At 38.1% G+C, this 14,137-nt stretch overlaps 1 protein-coding gene across 1 annotated transcript in view; it reads right to left on the reverse strand.

The window, feature by feature from the left end:
* LOC107563413 (metabotropic glutamate receptor 3-like) overlaps positions 1–14,137 on the reverse strand; it is a gene marked incomplete at its 3' end in the record, with an annotated part of 33,469 nt that overhangs the window by 6,532 nt on the left and 12,800 nt on the right. Inside the window, exons 2-3 of the mRNA XM_016248291.1 lie at positions 9,867–10,476; positions 5,809–6,682 (exon numbers count right to left, since the gene is read on the reverse strand). Coding sequence (XP_016103777.1) covers positions 5,809–6,682; positions 9,867–10,325 — 1,333 coding nt within the window. The remainder of the gene's footprint in view (positions 1–5,808; positions 6,683–9,866; positions 10,477–14,137) is intronic.

Genomic DNA, 14,137 nt, shown 5'->3' on the forward strand with positions numbered 1-14,137 from the left:
CAGAGACGCATAGAGTTGGCGATGTGACATCACTGCTGAGCATGATCCGCTTGACTCTGAGGTACCACAACATGTCTATCTGGCATCTGAGACGTTTCCAAAATTCAGGGCTTAAAAACAACATATCTCTACTGTGCACACCTATGCAACTGACAGTCGCCATTCAGATACAGCATCCCCGTCAAGGACCCACACACAGCCATCCACAGACACTCTGAGCTGAGTTTGACAGTAGTGTTTTGATGAGCTTCTTCACAGAGAAAGGGAGAGCAGAAATAAATGATAAAGAGGTGTGTCTGAGGAGATAGCAGAGGTGGAGGACTAAAGTTACATGATTTTGACTGGAGTTGCACATTTAAGGATTTGTGACTTGCTTGACTAAATGAAATGACTCAGGACTCTACTTGGACTTGTGGTAGATGCTACAATGTTATAACAATGAATTATTTTGCAAAATGACATTCACAGAACAACTAAAACCTCTCAGTCTACATTTGCTCATTCATGCAAAAGAATGACATTTACATCGTTTTTGTCACCCAGAGTGAAATTTAAGACTAAGTTAACTAAGTATCAGGGTTAACAACGAATGTTTTTGTGACCTATTTACTTGTTTTACTGTTTTACTTGTAATTTAGCTACACACACAATTTAGCTACAGCTACAGCATTAATGTAGACAAAACAACAGTTTTCAGATATTCAGATATTTATAATTCATGAATCAGAAAGTTTATTTCCTGGAGGGACATAAATAAGTAATATAAGGCACTTTTTGTACTGTGACATTACTTGATTCTTAGCAGGAGAGCTTACTGCCACTGACTTGCCATTTTTCTATACTGCAGACTCGAGACTTGCCTATGGTTAACCACCTCTGGTTGTGGATGTGTTTATGACTCTGTCTAGCTATATAAATGCACCGCAGTTTGGACACTGTTGTGAGATAGTGAGGTATAGATGCTATCCATGCCTGACTTTCCCACATCGCTGTTTACATGCAATAAATCTTCCATAGAGCAACAGATACACAAGCTCTTCTTTCTGTGGTGCCAGTTCAGTGTGTGTATGTGTACTGCATGTGTGTGGTGGGTTAATGGTGGGTGGATGAGCGATTGCTTTGTTTCATAGTGTATTATGATGTTGCTCTGTGTGTGTGTTAAGTAGATGCAGATGGAGGTGATGGTTAAATCCCAGCTTTCAATGTATGTGTGTGTGTGTGACGAGCAATTGTTTTTGTTTCATGGTGTGTGGGTTGAAAGTGTCTGAGAAAAGGAAAAACACAAATATCCCATTGTGTGTGTGTGTGTGTGTGTTGATAGCTCTTGTAGTGTATGGACCAATCAGACTCACCATTTGTCATTAGATATAACAAATCAATTATGCATTAGATTAACAAATACTCACAGACCCCTCACCCAATAAACATACTGGGTGCCAGGATGTCTACGAACGACACCAGGCCCCTGGTCACCATGGCAACCACAACACCTTTTGCTATACCAGATACACTTTACGACCTAATGGCATGTTGAGAGTTCTCCCTCTCACTACATTTTCCATAGGAAAGACACATAATGCACAGTAAAAATGGACTCTTCTCTAATTAATTCATAGGAAAACCTTTCTTTGAATGAACACACATATACTTCAGGTCATTGTGTATGTTGTTACTGTCCTTGCATATTGTCTTTTATATTGTATACTGTTTTATGCAGGCTTATGATAGAACCACTTGTTCATGTAATCTTACCTATATGCAATCCTACCATGTTTAGTATCTATGAATTTGTCTTCTGATGATCTAAACGAGAGTGTATATTATATGTTGGTACATAGGCAATATATCAGTATTCTAAGAATCTTTAGTAATTTGATTCGAGTTCCATTTGCAAATTACCATGCCCTCACACAAAGGGTCGTAAAACTCCCCAGTATCCAACCTCCCGCTTGAAACTTCAGCCTTTCTCATTGGACAAGCCCATCCTAAGAGGCGGGAATCTTCTCAGACTTTAAAAGGGCCCACGCACAGTTCCGCCCAGAGTTTTCTTTTTCTACTAAGTCTTCAGTCTGCAGTTCTGTTAGATTCTGAGAAGATAAGGATGTGAGCTAAAACGCTCTAAGGACACCCTAAGTCTGCGCCAGGCCTCGGCCTTGACTTTCCATTCACCAAGATCATCTGACACAAACTGGTTCTTTTTCATCAACCAACTTCAGCAAAGATCAACTTGAGCCTTCAGATTGCATCAGGACTCTCTATCAGACAGACAAGACGTGCAAGTATCAAACTTAGTCTTATTAATTGATACATTAAGTATCATTTGCACCTTTTACAAATATTCCACAGAAGGAGGTGGAATATTCTTCAGGGCTGTAGAGTAGATGGTACACCTGGTGTTAATATCCATATTTGGGTGATTCAATCACAAATGATCAATTACGATGTTTGCAATTAACTGTATACCAGGTATTTACATGTTAAAATGTATATCCAATGAATTTATTTAAAGGAATAGTTTGGCCAAAAATGAAAATTCGTTCATCATTTACTCACCCTCCTGTTGTTTCGAACCTGTATGAGTTTCTCTTCCTTCTGTGCCAGGTTATTATTGTTAAATAAATCTAAAACTTAAACATAAAAAGGTTTGTTACTTAAATATTAAATAAAATAAACTTTAACTGAAAGTTATTTGAAGTATTACATATGAATATTATATTATATTACAGTATATTATATTATATATGTAAATACTTAAAAACTAGTTGCAATATTTCTCATTTTAGTTAAGTTAAGTTCTCATCTAGTTTAACTTTAGGTACTAAAATTACAAAAACATATTAATTAATTTGATCAAAAATACAGTAATAAAGTCATTTTAATATGCTAATTTTAATTATTATCAATGTTGAAAACATCATATTTATATATGATAATGTTTTCAACATTATTATCAGTGTTTAAAACTGCTTAATATTTTTGCGGAAACCACAATATAATTTTTTTAATTGATCATTTTACTCAATATTTGTGTGTGCCATTCATTTGAATGCCTATTTAGAATACATTCTATCCAAAAATAATATTTTATGTTTCACAGTAGAAAGAAAGAAACACAGGTTTGCAACGACATGAGGGTGAGTAAATGATAACAGAATGTTAATTTTTTGTGTGAAAAACTCGATTCCAAGCTCCCAGCTCGCTAGGTTTTGGAACCGAGCAAATGTTAATATCAAGTGTAAGTAGGCTGCCACCGGTCATACAAAATGCCAAAAGGTGTGCATCCGAGTTCTGAAAATCAGCCAAAGGTATGACAAACAGACTCAAGTCCGCACGAAAAGCTCTAGTGTGAAAGCACCTTTAGTAATAATGGGCTCTCCAGAGATAAAAAGAAAGCTAGAGAAGGGGCAACTGTGTGTACTTTGTGAGTCAGAATGCTAGGAAGCGCAGAGGGACTTAATTCTTCACTGTAGGGAGGAGAATGTGAACTGTAAATCCTTCTGGGCTTCTCTTCTCATCGCTTCCATCTTTCCTCCGTTTCTCTCTTTCTCCATGGCAGATCATCTATATCAACACCCTTCTTTTGATTCTAAGCACATTTACGTTCATTCTCACTCCACAATCTCCGCCATTCTTTCTTTTCTGTCTCTCTCTCTATCTCCATCTCCTCTGTTTGCATGATGATGATGTTTTTCCCCTCCTGTTCTCCTGCATGGCTTGCCTCCTGCCTCCCTCCGCACGAAAAGCTCTAGTGTGAAAGCACCTTTAGTAATAATGGGCTCTCCAGAGATAAAAAGAAAGCTAGAGAAGGGGCAACTGTGTGTACTTTGTGAGTCAGAATGCTAGGAAGCGCAGAGGGACTTAATTCTTCACTGTAGGGAGGAGAATGTGAACTGTAAATCCTTCTGGGCTTCTCTTCTCATCGCTTCCATCTTTCCTCCGTTTCTCTCTTTCTCCATGGCAGATCATCTATATCAACACCCTTCTTTTGATTCTAAGCACATTTACGTTCATTCTCACTCCACAATCTCCGCCATTCTTTCTTTTCTGTCTCTCTCTCTATCTCCATCTCCTCTGTTTGCATGATGATGATGTTTTTCCCCTCCTGTTCTCCTGCATGGCTTGCCTCTGCCTCCCTTTCAATCGCCCCAGACAGCAAACCCCACACGTCTTTGATTCTGCGCTTGAAAAATGAAGATGGTGAACTTCAAAGGGAATGTTCTTCTGCTGATGCGTACCAGCCCACTCAACCTCTCTCCCGTCATTTTATCTGCCCAATCTTTTTCTCTCTTTCTCTCTCTCGCTCTTTGTGTCTCTTTCTCTCTTTTCTGTGTGTGAAACTAGCGTTACCTCCCTCTGTTAGTCTGTTTTTCATGCATACACATGCACACATATGCACTCTACAAAAAGTACTGTGGCAGTACAGTGATAGTATCAGATTAAAATGCCATGATTTTATTATATATACCATGTAGGTTGTATGGCACAATTTTTTATGTAGTTTTTGTCTTTTTTTAATGTATTACTTGTTTTACAAATCTATCTATCTATCTATCTATCTATCTATCTATCTATCTGTCTATCTGTCTATCTGTCTGTCTGTCTGTCTGTCTGTCTGTCTGTTAAAAAGTGACAGTAAAAACATTTAAAATGCTACAAAATGTTATTACTTAAACACCAAATCAGCATGATGAAGGGATTTCTGAAAGATCATGTGACACTGAAGAATGGAGTAATGGCTGCTGAAAATTCTGCTATGCCATAGGAATAAACACATTTTGAAAATATATTAAGAAAGAAGCAGTTATTTTAAATTAAATTAAACAAAATTACTGTTTTTACTGTATATTTGATCAAATAAATGCAGTCATGGTGAGCATAATATATGTATTTATTATTACTATTACTATTATTATTATTATTAAATTTACATTTGAATTTCTGTAGTACATCCCTTATAAAAAAACTACCAAGGTATTTCAGGATTTTACTTTGGTACCACCAAGGTATTTTAGATTTGGTACCATGAACTTCAGTACTATGGTATATTTCAAAATACCTCAGTATTACCATCTAATATTGCCACTGTACCATAGGACATCACAGTACTTTTTGTAAGGTTATGCTGTGCTATAGACCATGGTATTTATTTACGTCTCTCTGCAGCCTCTTTCTTCTCACATTAAGAAATTTCAGCTCAAATCAATATTCAATGTCCATTTATTTATTTATTTGGTAAGAAGTCATGTAATCAGCTAAATTATGCACAGTCTGCCAGTCATTATTGCAAAATGACCCCCTTCAGGGTGATATAAGACCACTCTGTTTCAAGTAAGGGTCTTGATTACCAGTCAAGGTTTATTTTGCATCTCTACATTATCCCTTATGTATTCATTATGCGGTGCTTATGTATAATGTAATTGTGCTGCTGTTCCCATTATCTTCTCCTACTCTAAACTTCTAGCTATCGTTCGCTCTCTCCCTCTGTGAGTTTGTCTTTGAATGTGTTTGTGCATAGTCACAGATAAGTGTGGCATAATCCCATCTACCTGCCACGCCAAACTGAGCATGCTGAGCACTTTTACATAGTTTATTTTTACCTGCCTCTCTCCTTTAGCTGTCAGTCAATGCCGAGCTCTCAGCGGCACTGACAGAAGACGCTCGACTCGCCCCTTATTCTCCTAGTCGCAATCAAGACACACAGTGTCTCTAATTACAGAGCCTGTAAACCTGTCGTTTCAGAACCACGGAGTAACACAAATATGGTGCTAGACTGAGAGAAACTGGGAGAAGAAAAACAAAGCAGGTTACCTCTAAAGTTGACGTGAAGTAGAAAGTCCCGGTAGAGTTTCCTGCCGTCAAGACTCCGCATGGCGTCGCACAAGCGTGTGGTGTTGGCACAAAGAGTTCTTTGCATTCGATGCAAGGCGTGTGCCATGGCGTATACGGCATTTACGACAAACATGATCTTTGATTCGGGCTCAAAATTTGACTTGTCGATAGTAAGTTCTGGGTCACAAGGTGGCTTTGGGGTTCCCGCCCCTGCTGCCGAAGCACTGCCCAATGAACACTGAAACTTTTGCTCCCAGAAGTCTTTGAACCAAGGGTTGCGGTGATTATTAAGGGGTGTGAGGCTCTGGAAGTAGCGGTTGAACTCTGGTATAGGATGAGCCGCGAGCTCCAACGTGATAGCACCATCCGCCGTGAATTCGTTCCCTTTGACGATGCTCTCTTGCGCCCCCCATCCGTCGCTCGCCACCCAGAGGAAAGATGCATTGAGGTGGGCGGCAGCAGCGATGAGTTCTCGTGCATCGTCGCTACGCAAAAACAGCACTGCCACACGGGCCGTGGGCTTTTGTAGAAGCTGACGAACCACCGCCTCATACGAAGAGCGTTTCGCGCTCGACCGTCCCACTTTTTCCGAAGTAGCTATACAGATGTTTCTTAAACGGGCTTGTTGCTCGAAGGCTTCAATTCCTGTTTCTCCGTAGTCACCCTCTGAGGCAACGGTGGAAACATAGGTCCAGTTGAAGGCACGCAGGATCTCCGCCATGGCCTTGGCCTGGTAGAAGTCTGGCGGGACGGTGCGTGCAAAGTAGTCGTAGCGAGATTTGTCGCTGAGTTTGGCACTGGTACTGGCGTAGCTGATCTGAGGTATCTGAAATAGCCGCAGTAGGTTGGCAACCTGGCAGAAACACACGCACAAACATACAACATTACAAACCCTGATTCAATCAATAAGTCAGCACCTTAAGAATTAATTATCCAAAGTCTATGATACATAAAGTATTCTTTTTTTAGTCATTTGATTGGATCAAGCCACATTAGCCCAATTAAGAGGATGCAGGCAGCCTCAGCAGGGCTGAGCAGCATGGAAATGTTTCTCTTTAGTGAGACGCAGCTTGGCTCTTCCATATCACACATCCCACGCACAGAAATGTACAGGATAACGTCTCTTTTCCTGCATAACACTGACACTGGCATGCACAATGACAGCTCGTAGCTCTGAATCAAATCTTTATGTCAAAGCTAGGATAAAACTTGCAGTTCGGTCCTGTTGTATGCAATGTTTATTTTGTGATTTGGGATGCTCACAGATATGTGTTCTACATATGAAAGTAACGTTTGCAAAATGCTTAAAAAAGAGTTGCTGACACTTTGTTGATGTTTAGGTGTAAGTAGAGATTAAAGTCAACTTGAAATCAAAATTGAACATTTTATTTTCTTCATGCACATTCCTGGTGTTATTGTGATCGATCAGAACATGTTATTACAACGGTAAAAAAAAGAAGAAGTTTAAATCAAGTCCCATCCTACTTTTCTTTTTTGCTGACATCACTGAGGCCATGCATGCTATTGGCTCATTTTAACCGGTTTAGGCATTGTTTTAGCAAATTTGAATTCTTCATTCTGCTATGTAACACCCATTTTTCACCTTATGAATAGGTTGTTCAATGAGAAAAAAATTAGGGTGGGACTTCATTCTGTTGCTTTCTGAAATCCAAAACCGTTTACAAGTTTGAGTTTTTTTTTTCTCTTTCAAAGCTGAATTTATTTGATAAAAAATTCAGTAAAAACACCAATATTATAAAATATTATTACAATTTAAAATAACAGTTTTCTTTTGGAATATATTTTAAAATATAATTTTTTCCTCTGATGGCAAAGCTGATTTTTCAGCATCATCAGTGTCACATGATCTTTCAGAAATCAGTCTAATATGCTGATTTGCAGCATATTTTAATGTAAAAAACAATGTAAATGTTTCTCACTTTTGATCAATTTAATGCATTCTCGCTGATTAAATGTATTAATTTCTTCCATAAATAATAAATCTTATTAACCCCAAACTTTTGAACAGCAGACTTTAATGAGAAGACAATAATCCAAATAGGATTTAAAGAAAAAGCTGTCTAAAGATAAGTCCCACAAAAGCAAAAATGACCTTGTTTTTTCAGTTTGATGGGAAGTAAACCTGTATTACTTTATCCCATTGAATGCTGAGATATGATGTAACTTAAAAGAATATGGAGGAATGAAGGACAGGAGAGAGAGAGTCTGCCAGAGAGAGGAAGGCGGGATTGTCAAACAACAGCTGGTGTCGTGTGAAAAAAACAATGTCCAGTTGCCGGCGATGAAAGGAGAGCGATGGATAACAATGGTTATCTAACGAGAGACCACTGTGTGAGGTCACAATTCTCCCAGCTCTTTGCCAGAAACAGAGCAATATTGCTAAATAAAACTGCAGGAAGACAAGGAAAAAAGAGTGACCGGGAACAAGAAAAAGACAGAGAGAGGGAACAAGAAGAAAGGAGGGTTAGACAGATTACGGATTTTGGAACTGATAGAGGAAGCCAGCTTTTGCTGAGCCACAAATGGGGAGAGGGTTATGCAAAATTATGCAAATTCCCATGGCTCTGTCACCAGTGGTACTAGAAAGTAACAACGCACAACAGACACAATAGTATAGCCGCAGTGCTAATCCGTGCACGGACTCGAGGAAAGGAAAGAGCAAACTGGATGTACAGGAGCGAAGAATGGAAACGGGGGTGGCGCAGAGTTTTATTTGAGGGCGGCCCTCTAAATAATGGATTGAGTTCTTCGTAGTTGGTCAGGAAAAAGAGCTGTGTTGTTTTTTTGCCAAGTGGTTTTCTAGAGGGTAAAGAACAAATTTGTGATTCTGAACTTGCAAATAATTCAGTAATATTGATGAATTCATCCAAACTGTATACATATAAAATAGGTTTATTTAGGTGACCGTGCTCAAAATGTGAACTGGAAGATCTCAAGGGAGGTTAATTTTTGTGAATTACATGAGCTAATTAAACTCTGCTCTTGAACATTTTTTGCAACTTTATTTCATTGCATATTTTAAATTTGTGAAATCAGACTATGTTTAATCCATTTGTTTGGGACTATATGGAACACTATATAAATATTTTAGATTATTTTTTTTAAATTAATGAAATAGGTTTTTTAATTATTATGACCTGTCTATGTTTATTTAGCTTAATTATATTTAAATTGAAATGTTAAAATAATGTTGTTTCCTTATTTCTTGTAGTATTCCTTAATTTATTTATTCCATAAACAGTTTATTATTTTAATGTATTCAAGTAGTTAGAAGCTGTTTTGTTCCTATAGATTTGTTCCTATAGATCTGTTCGGGCATGTCATAAACTTGTAGGTTGCTTATTACACACACACACACACACACACACACACACACACAAAACACAAACAAACAATGTAGATAAATCAATGAGTAAGTTTTGGACGAAAATGCTATTTCAAAAATACTGTTACTAGAAAATACTATTTCAGTCTTTCAGTCTTCATTACTTGTTGTTTCTTTGTAATTAATTTACTTTGTTATTTTTTATTTTCAAGCTATTATTGAGTGAAACTAGTTTATTTCAGGCATTTTTTTCAGTGTACTTACCTTCTTTATTTGTTGATTTCTTTAGATATTTGGACGTTTCGTTTTACTACATAAATTACACAAAATCATATTTCAAATATGAAATTTAAGCTTTTTAACCTAAGTTGCTAACAATATTTAATTTATTCAATAAACAGTTAATTATTTTAATGATTTTTTAAAATTTTTAGTAAAAACTAAAAAGTAATTGCAAAATTGTCTATGTCTTACGAAGAAATGTAGTATATATAGTGTAGTAATATTTTTAATACTCTGTTAAAGTAGACATATGCATGTAATCTGGCATGTTGCATGGTAGGGCATATGCAAAAACGAATTATTTTTTGATGTTTAATTTTAGTAAAACTTTTCTCATTAATTAATTAAATATTAATAAATTGTATTATTTTGTGTATTTTTCATTTAGATTAAATTGACTGGTTCTGACCTGTATGGAGACACTGCTAAATGATCCCCCAATGACACCGGCTATGGCCAGTGGACTGTCTTCCTGAAGAGCGTAGGATCCATCAGGACAGATGAACTCTGTATCATCCACTTTTGTAAGCGAAGCCCTAACAAACTCCAGCGCCTGTTCCAGAGCGTAGGTGTCCCTCGAGCAGGTGTCCAGGATGTGGACGCCCAAAGCCACACCTGGTAGCAGACCTAAGTCCTGGTTGATCTGATCTATGGCGAAGAGCATTGCCTCAAGCCGCTGGATGCCACGGCCTTCATTGATCTGGCCACATTCGTCCATGCCCATGCCCTTCTCATGGATGGGGAAGAGGCCTCCCAGAACCAGGTCCCCATCGATCTTAATTTCTTTGCGGGGAGAGTCTCCGCTGGAGAGCAGGACTCCGGTACCCAGCAGCACCAGGAGCAGAGCACGGACCGCAGACCACATCATTTAAGGGAAGAAGATTGAGGAGGTGTAACGGTCAGGTGGGGAGAGAGAGGGTGAAAGGTGGGCGTCAAGGAACTGAGAGAGGCATGAAGGGGAAGCAGGGAGCTCTGTCTGGTTACTCATGGAGACCACAACACTGGGTTCAGCCTTTGAACTGCAAAGAAACACACAGAGAGAAAGAGACTATAAGGCAAGGAGACAGACTTGAAATGTTGAAGTGTTGAAATATAAATGTGAGAAATCCTAATGCTCAATATGGCAGCTGTAGGACTACTTGCCTTTCAGTTAAAAATGTGTTTACTCTAGAAAGCACATAAACTGGACAAGCCTGAAAAATACAGGTTGCTCTTAGCCTTAGGAGCAAATCGTATTTGAAATATGTAAGTGACATGTAATCTTGACAAACAGTTTTGGAGATTTCAGACTTATCCCAGTCAAGTAGTTTGATTTGATTTGATTTATGTACTTATTTACCTAATTTATTTATTTACATTATTTATTTATTTCGATATTTGGACATTTTGTTTTACTACAAAAATTACACAAAATCATACCTCAAATGTGAATTTTGAAGTTAATTTTTTTTTAACATAAGTTGCTAACAAGTTGCTGTAGAAGAACTGCAATAGTTGTGTGATTTGTCAAGCATATTTGTTGCTTGACAACAAATTTAGTTCACCAAATTTTTATCTCACCCTTGAGTTTTCCAAACGAGTTTCTTTCTACTGCTGAACTTAAAAGAAGATATTTTGAAGAATGTGTGTAACCAAACAGTTGCTGGTCCTCATTGACTTCCATAGTATGGAAACAAAATACTATGGAAGTCAGTAGGGACCAAATCCTGTTTGGTTACACGCATTCTTCAAAATATCTTCTTTTGAGTTAAGCAGAAGGAGGAAATTCATACATGTTTTGAACAACTTGAGGATGAGCAAATAATGATATAAGTTTCATTTGTGAGTGAACTATCCCTTTAATTAATGTAAATAAGTTGAATAGTTGTCTGATTCTGGTATATAAAATACATGTTTAATACATGTTTACAAAATACATGATACATGTTTGCTATATTAAAGTACATGTTTATTGTATAACTGTGCAATTATGTAGTAGAACAAAATGTCCAAGTATCTTCTATAGCATTGCTTTCCACAGACCTTATTTTACTTATAAATCCAAAACTGTCCTTATAAAATCCCAAAGGACAATCCAGAGGGAATGTGTAGGTCAAAAATGCTAATTCTCTTCTGGGTTTTTAGACTACCACCTGAACAGCTCTATTACCTGCATAGGAAAATCTACCCAGGGGCGTTTCAAACCTTGCTTGAACTGAATTAAATAGGCTTTTGTTAGTCATATGAAGAGACTCAGACTTGAGCATTAGACATTTCAGTGCTCTCCTGTGTTTTGCAGTGTCAGTTTGTTCTCTGTAATCACAGTGCTCTGTTTAGAGTTGAAAGAAGATTGTCTGAAAAACCAACCTGCCAAATGTACAACATGCGCGCACAGACAAACGAGTCTCAACAAATTCACTTAACACTAACTCCTCCGCGCCTTCCGTACTCTTACCAACAAATTTGTCAAAACAGATTCTCAAGGATGGAAAACACATGAGAAACATAAATTAATCAGCACAGAAGCTCAGACAGATGATGCAACTGTTTAGCTGATTGAGGACAAAAACTTTGTATCCATTAGTGCGGTTTATTTATTTAAATTAGTTTATTGTTTTTTAACCCTCAATTCACTAAAGGAATTATGCTAATCAGGTAATTATGTTATCATGAACACATTTATTTGAATTAATTACTGCTTCTATGATCAATAGAAAATGGATGCAGGTGTCTCTTTTGAATAGTAAATTGAATCCAAAATTACTTTTGCTGCCTGTTTTTTCCCCTTAATTTGCTTAATTAGAATGAGCTAAAGCAACACAATTCATGGACATTTCACTTAAATTAAAAAAAATAATTAAACATAATGAAATTAAGTTGTGACAAAAAGTTCAAGAATTGTTGCTTAGCTCATTGCATTTGAGTAAACGGCCACAATTTTATGTTGGGATCTCAAGCAAGCAATTATTTTGCCCAAACTAAGTTCCATTCAGCTGTGTGGAAATGTCATAAGTTTATTAAGTTTAAGCCTAGTGAACTTTTTTTGAGTCTGTGTTAAAGCACTAAATTCAACAGTGCATGACGAAGTATTACGTAAGCGCAGATTGTGCCTGGTTAAGGTTTTTTGCTCTAAAGTGGTGCAACGGTTTGTGAATTTGCCTGAGAAAATCATGTCTGGGGAGAGTGTGAGAAACTATTGTAAAGCTAAATCCATGATGTCCTGTTATGTAACATCTTTTGCTTTCCCTTCCTCAAATGAGCATTAATGTTTCTTCCTTGTTAGTATGGAGTTGATTTCCCCCTTGTTAATGGAGCTCAGATGACAGAAGTATGAAATACTAATTAAATCCTGAAACTATGACTTTTAGAAAATGCTACAAATTTAGCCGCCTGATAAATAGCTTCTCGGAGAGCTAAGCGAAAGGCACTAATTGTTAAATCTGACGCCGGGTATGTGCGTCTCTCCATTTGTGCTGAAACCGTGCAGCCTTGATATCTAAGCCTGCGTTTTTGATCTTAGGGCTTGGGAAAAAACGTCTCTAATCTGATTTCCTCTTCCACTTTTTCTTGCAGAAGGGTGGGCGAGCGCAGGCAGTGGCAGCGATGATTGTGGGTGGGGTGGGGGGTGGCTGGGTTTATGAGGTGTGTGCGATGACTTGCCGGGTTGCCACGGCTCTGGCAGCTACACAAAGGCTCACAGCCTGGCCGGGAGATGGCTCCAAGGCTGGATAACACTCAACCGCAGTGATGCTATCTCCACCGTGCAATGCAACACAAAGCACAACACGCAGGCCTCTGGCAGCATCGCACTAACGGCAGCTTTCCTCATTATCTTCTTCCGTGATTTAGTTTGCCAGCCGAACAGCAACAATGGTGTTCTCGCTGGGCAAAAGCTATGCGGCCGCCGCCGGTTTAAAGTGCCTCCACTTGCTTGCGCTCTTCCTTTCTCTCCTGAGAGGTCAGCAGGAGATCTGGAGGGCCGGAGGGGAGGGGAGGGAGAGCGCTTTCTGCTTTGATGACAGACTCTTGGACTCTTCAGAAGTGGACTGGTGTTGTTTTAACACACTGAGTCTCTGGGGCCACACTGGGTGCGAGAAAATTCATGCCCGCTTCCCCCCTCACACCCTGACGCTGAGCATAACTGAGTGAGAATGCGAGGAGAACGTGTGAGCGGCCCTATCAGACATTATCTATCTATCTATCTATCTATCTATCTATCTATCTATCTATCTATCTATCTATCTATCTGTCTATCTGTCTATCTGTCTATCTGTCTATCTGTCTGTCTGTCTGTCTGTCTGTCTGTCTGTCTGTCTGTCTGTCTGTCTGTCTGTCTGTCGTTCTATCTATTTATCATTCTATCTTTTATTTGATCCTTCTATCTATAATTCTATCTGTCATTTTATGTGTAAGGCCTAAAAAAACCTTTAAACTTAATGGTTTTATTTTTTTCAGCTTTCAAATATGATGTGATAGGATTTTATCATGTCTACATTTAAAGTTTGCCAAAATTTTATAGTTAAATATTACAGTTAAATAAGTCTACATTTCAGCTAACTTCCCTACATTAATTAAAAGGATAGTTCACACAAGAATAAAAATTCTGAATGAATGAATGAATGATGCATTTATATGGCGCTTTCTTGTGTATTGTTGTACACCCAAAGCGCTTTACAAACATGTGGGGGGGGGGGGGGGGGC

Source organism: Sinocyclocheilus grahami, unplaced genomic scaffold, assembly GCF_001515645.1.
Source record: "Sinocyclocheilus grahami isolate Dianchi unplaced genomic scaffold, SAMN03320097.WGS_v1.1 scaffold874.1, whole genome shotgun sequence".
In the NCBI taxonomy this organism is placed as follows: domain Eukaryota; kingdom Metazoa; phylum Chordata; class Actinopteri; order Cypriniformes; family Cyprinidae; genus Sinocyclocheilus; species Sinocyclocheilus grahami.